At 41.7% G+C, this 6101-nt stretch overlaps 1 protein-coding gene across 1 annotated transcript in view; it reads right to left on the reverse strand.

Annotated features, from left to right (window-relative positions):
* Positions 1 to 4316: 4316 nt before the first annotated feature.
* LOC101852226 (lithostathine-1-alpha) overlaps positions 4317 to 6101 on the reverse strand; it is a 4917-nt gene continuing 3132 nt past the window's right edge. The window contains exon 2 of the mRNA XM_005092796.1: positions 4317 to 5633. Within this exon, the coding sequence (XP_005092853.1) occupies positions 4990 to 5633 (644 nt within the window). The 3' untranslated portion in view covers positions 4317 to 4989. The remainder of the gene's footprint in view (positions 5634 to 6101) is intronic.

Consider the following 6101-nt stretch of genomic DNA (forward strand, 5'->3'; position numbering starts at 1 on the left):
GGTGTCAACATAGAAGTCTTTACAGGGAATCAGACTTAGACTGCTCACCTCTCTAGCTTCAACAGCACCAGGTCTGTTTCGACTATCAAGGCACCCCAAAATAGCAGGTCACAAGAGAGTGACAAACATACAAAAGAAGTAGAGGAATATGACAATAGCAAGGATCTGGAAAGAAAAAGCAGCAGTTCCCTGTTGTAGATCAGGCACAGTTAAGAGCGTGACATGAGTCAGCCCATTTACAATTCAACTATGCTTGAACCAGAAATGCCCCCCCTTCGGGAATGGCCTAAAGACACTACAGTCAGTGGCACTGCCCCGGGGGTGGACATTTTTTGCGCAAGAATTCAGAAAATTGAAAACCCTTAGCTTGTTCAAATCTTTTTCAACCCCTTTTGTACTCTTGTTATGTCTTCGAGATCTAGTTCAATGTGTTCACTATATTTTCCGTAAGTAACGAAACAAAAAAAAACTCAAACTCAAAATGTACGCGTCAGCTCCGCCTCTCGAGCACAAATCAAAAGCCACCCCACCCCCACCCCCCACCCCCCAAGATCAGATATGACTCTATTCGGGGAAAAATATATTAATAAACCTTGATTTCATTGATTCACGCAAAGGTAGAACGTTCAAAACCCAATATTAATCACTGTCACTATCTTGTTTCCCCTTTTTTTCAAATTAATGTTTTTAAAACGAAGTTGAGATAAGATGCGTTCACCGGTTGTCCTCTATTTGTGTCGAAAAGTGACGAAAAGGAATATTTTTCCTAAATTCATCATGTGTAGTGGGTCAGTTAAGTTCCGAATAGAAGGCCCAAGAATTCTGGTACCTCAAAATAAATACAGCTTTTGCTTGCTGGTTTGGGAAAAAATCAAATGTCTGACGAGTTTAATGAATTTCTAATATAAATTTTGAGGCCTCAATTGTCAATGACTTTGATCTGTTGCGCACGGATGACATATCTCGATAATTAATCCTCTTAAATAACGTTGCCTGCCCCCATCCCTCTTCAACTGTAATATATTATTGTACTTTGTCTTTCCCGAAAGAACCACATTCATCACACTTACGTCAGCTAAGAGAATTATAGTTACAACAGTTGCCCCCAATCTAAAGGTCATGAAAAGTCGTGATGTCGTTATCGAAGTGTCTAGGTTCCTTCAACTGTTTTCTTTTGTTTTTGGGGTTGTTGGTTTTTTTGTTTTGGTGAGGGGCGGGAGTTTGGGGGGGGGGGGCTGTGATCGTGCATGGTATCTCACACAAAACTTAAGAAATGGCTTATCTTTGTGAATGCTTCGAGCCTCTGTACCAGAAATTGAATGGGAGGCCTGGGAAGATGAAAGGTGTTGTGTTAAGGTGGTATCTAGCCTAGTGAAGAAAGAAAATGAAATCTACAACGAGAGTATTAGCAAACTTCCTGCCCGCAAGCCATCAGCACGACAACCCAGAGCTTCGGGGTTTAACTAGCTTGTACTGCTTTCAACCGATCCACCTGTGAGGCGCGTTTTCATTCAGATAAGCAGGAATCCCGAGATACCAATGGGTGATGCTCCATCTTGTTGAAAAATGAGGTCATTCGAATTTGCTTGATAAAGTGAATAGTCCCTTTTTGGGGAGTATAGTAAAGACAAAATTTATGCCCCACCACGTCTAGCAAACATCGATGACATGAAAGATCGAATCAACAAGGTGGACCTAGGCATCCCGACGCGCGTTTGGGAAGAATTCTCATATCGGCTTTATGTTGTCCGTGCTGCCGGTGGTGGCCACGTTAAGCACTTGCAAAACATTGAATAAAAACTTAAAAGTATGTACAAACTTGAGTCAACGCTGGAGTTTTCTATTGGTTTTAAATTTTGTAATATCGCGTGATGATTTTGGCGTATTCTTTTTTTAATCACCCTGTATTATATGGGCTCTGAAAGAAGCCTAGAAGCTGCTGAAATGTAGTATTTAAGGAGAATACCCATGTACAGTGAGGAAAACAAATGGAGAGGTGCTCCAAATGCAGGTTGTAAAAGATCTATAATTATCAGAGCCCTCAGAAAAATACAATTGACATTCTTTGACCACAGTAATAGATCAAAATAGAGATACTGCGGGATTATTTTTTTTTATGATAGAGGGGAAGAATAGCAGATGAATTATAAAGACTTTCCAACAAACAACACAATGAGAAAACTGCAGCTGGTCAGGAAGACTGGCGACAGGAAGGAGGAGGTACCATGATCGTCAATGTCTGCTCAAGACTTGACACCTGAAAAGGATGTGTTTTGTTGTAGGGGAGTGTGTGTGTGTGTGTGTGTGTGTGTGTGTGTGTGTGTGTGTGTGTGTGTGTTTGTTGTATGTGTGTTTATGAGTGTGTTTTTTGTGTGTGTGTTTTTTGTGCACCTCTCAAATGTGCTCCTGCCGAATAGCGCCGAAACATAGCCCACAGTAGGCAATCTAGAAATAAACCCTATAGACTGTGCACTAGTCCATGCCAAAATTATGTGGGCCTCGGAGCAATCCAGCGGAGTGCTCAAGTGAATTGTGATTGGTCCATTGTCTTGTCGCTATTTTAAGTGACTCTGTGACCGTGAACCTGAGGGAGGTGAACGTGACATACTTAAGTCGCCGTCCTATGAGTTGTGCTTTTGAACGGTTTTGTAGTGGAGTGGTGAAAGGTATTACTTGAGTGTTCAGTTCTAATGCAGGATGAATGAAATTGACGTTTAGCTAACAAACAGATTTAGTTCTAGAAGTCAAAGCCACAAGTAAAAAGAATGAAAATAAAAGCACAGGGTCTTCCTTCACCAACCCGAAGATCCTAAAATTATACACCATCCTATTTACTCTGCCCTTGATTATCTTCAGCCTAAGATAGCTTAATTGTGCACGCCCACTTTTTAGACCCACGAGCCGGCCCTGCTCATTACTGGTATAAGTATATTAATTGGTCCACCAGTGTACATTAATACCATAGCTTCATATTCCACCATCATAATGTTAATAGAGAGGAGCCCTGAACGGCTTAAAGATTGCTATTATGTGAATCATTGATTATTCCAAAGCATTTGACAAATTAAGGCATGGAGAGCCTTTCCAAATACAAGTATCATTTTCCCTCAGTCTCCTTTCAAACAACATACCAGTGCATCAATAATTGCTGGTTCTCAGAACATTCATCTCTTCATTTGAACATGCTATCACTTCGCACCCCTCCCCCGTGTGCCAGTTGCGCGCGTTAAAGATCCCTTAGTGTTCCAAATGTCGACAAGAGTAGGTTTCGGCGCCACAAATTCAAAATTAAATCCTACCAAACCAAAAAATGCTTAACGAATATGACCTTATGCAGTTCCGAGCGCCGTAAAACACTTACCAAAAAAAAGCCTCACCCAAAGTGATCGACGTCTGTGGTGCAGCAAATAGGCACTTCACCGTCAAACACAGAAGACCCGGGTGCTATTCCAGAATGGGGAGAATTTTTATCGAGCATATCGGTCTTTCTGCTAGGATTATGAATCCCTCTCAGCCTGTGTTGGTCCTGATAAGCAGGGTCAAAGCCCGCCTCCTAAATGATCTTAAATGTGGATGATGGGGACGTAAAAACACCTGCACCACTACAAGATCTTCCAAACGACAACACTGGAATGTGAAAAAAATGGCGGTTCCCTTGCAGTCATCTCCTTTGAGCAGAAAAACGAATTTCTTGGACGCCATCTCAAAACTACGAGCAACCACGGAAGCATGGATGGGCCTGATGAGCGATAAACGTAGAGTGTGCTCCTAAGTGCTCCCAACTCATTTGTCACGATCGGACAGTGTTTCAATGGTCAGGCGTGTAAGTCAGGAAAAGAGGCATTGGAAAACGTGTACTGTTGATATAAAAGACCTGAATTTATACTGCTTACAAGAATATGGGGATACATTTTAAAAATAATAATAATAACAAGAGAGAGTTAGTGAAAGAGCTCGAGGGTGGAGAGACAAACCAAGAGATAGATAAAGGGAGAGAGAGAGAGAGAGAGAGAGAGAGAGAGAGAGAGAGAGAGAGAGAGAGAGGGGGGGGGGCAGAGAGTAAAAAAAGAGAGAGAGAGAGACAGAGTGTGTGTGTGTGTCTGTGTCTATGAGTGTGTGTGTGTGTGTGTGTGTGTGTGTGTGTGTGTGTGTGTGTGTGTGTGTGTGTGTGTGTGTGTGTGTGTGTGTGTGTGCGTGTGTGTGTGTGTGTGTGTGTGTGTGTTGAGAAAGAGAGACAGCTATACAAAGGGACAGAAAATGAGTCAGAGGTAGACAAAAGAGTTGATGACACGGCAATAACAACAAGAAGTCACAACTGTCTCAATGAATCGTTTTATTTGACCTCTTATTTGCTAACTAATGAAAACAATATCTGTGTCTGTTCCTTCATTATACTCGCTAGGTAGGCATATGTTAGTGATTCAAATAGATATTTTTTAGATATCTAGATCGCTGTGCAATTTCTTCAAAGTGTGACTAAAATTCCTTTCCGCTTGTCCTGTTCGTGCTTTCTTTCTGTCCCGGTAACGTTCGATCATTTTTGGACTCTGTTCATTTTCTTCATAAAACATCTCGAATTTTTAATCGAGGATTGTTATGAGAATAAGAATTTGATGACTGCTATTGATACGCTAAACTGCTTTGTCAATCGACATTTCCAAGATAAGAAAGGTCGATTTATTATAGTAACTTCAAGACGATGACATCAAACTGAAATATTTCTACCTGACATGACTTGCGACATAACCAATCTTTGCATTCCATAACCGAAATATATTATTTCTTTAATGAGGACAACTATTTTTTTCCGAATCCAATATCTAAATCTGAAGTAGTTGCTTTTATTGGCATATCAGAAAATGTTGTATTCTAAGACATAATCTCCTCATTACGTTCTTTGTTTAGTTCTTGCAAATGAGAGCTTCAGAATTTTGGGGGGGCTCCTGTTAAAGTGATGTGTTTTGTTTCATAGGTTTTACGATTCATATTTTAGGCAGCACAATCACACACAGAACAGCCAGTGGATGGGTTGAGAGCGTAGCCATCCATGCCACAGTCCAGCTGACAGGTGAAAGGAGGGCACACGGTCGTAGGGCTGGAAGTAGGCGCTTCCGTGCTCGGGGCAGATGAAGTTGCAGGTGCCGCAGAGGGGACAGCTACCCTGTACTCGCACACGAACGGTTTCTCGTACTTCACCCACAGGAAATTTGAGCAGTGATGATCGTTCCATTCGTGGGTAGTGACATCTATAGAGACGCAGTCCTCCCAGTCATGGCGGATCCATCCTCCTCGGGGACCGTTCTCAAATGCCCAGTTTGAGTAATCGGTAGAATTGAGAATTGTTCCGTCCTCCCACACAAACTGGTTTTCCTTAGCGTGATCGTTGAGACCAATCCACACCCTATAGTTGTCGGGTATACCGTAGGTGTTGACCAGTTCTTTCACCAGGTATTCTTGGACCTCATGAGTCTTCACCATGGCCAGCATGCCCTTTTGGCGTTCACAGTCTTTCTCTGCATCGAAGTAGTCGCGGTTGTCGGTCACTACGAACCTGTAGCAGGAATTCCCGTGAACTTGCAAGTATTTGTCTCTGGGTATGGCAACGGGACAATCGCTGAGAGAGATAGCCGAGCCTTGAAGTGAAAGAAGAAGAGATTATTGGTCTCGTCTACTGGATAACAAGTTATGTCCTTTACCTCTGAGAAGGTATATGGAAACCATGTTGAGTTTGGTGGGGCGGATATTGCCTTAGGGGCGATGTTTAGGGGTATACGAATATGTAACCAGGATATTGACAGAAGTTGTCTATCATCATCATCATCATCATCATCATCATCATCATCATCATCATCATCATCATTTTAAACACAGAATAAGAAAATACTGAGTCTTGGTAGGATGTTCAAATATATTATTATTATACAATATGTTCAATGTTTCCCCGTATGGCTTCATCAGGAACATCATTTTTAAAGGATAAAGATTAGATTAAAACCACAGAAAATCACTATCATCATCATCATCATCATCATCATCATCATCATCATCATCATCATCATCATCATCATCATCATCATCATCATCATCATCATCATACCATC

This window comes from Aplysia californica, unplaced genomic scaffold (assembly GCF_000002075.1).
Source record: "Aplysia californica isolate F4 #8 unplaced genomic scaffold, AplCal3.0 scaffold00053, whole genome shotgun sequence".
Classification (NCBI taxonomy): domain Eukaryota; kingdom Metazoa; phylum Mollusca; class Gastropoda; order Aplysiida; family Aplysiidae; genus Aplysia; species Aplysia californica.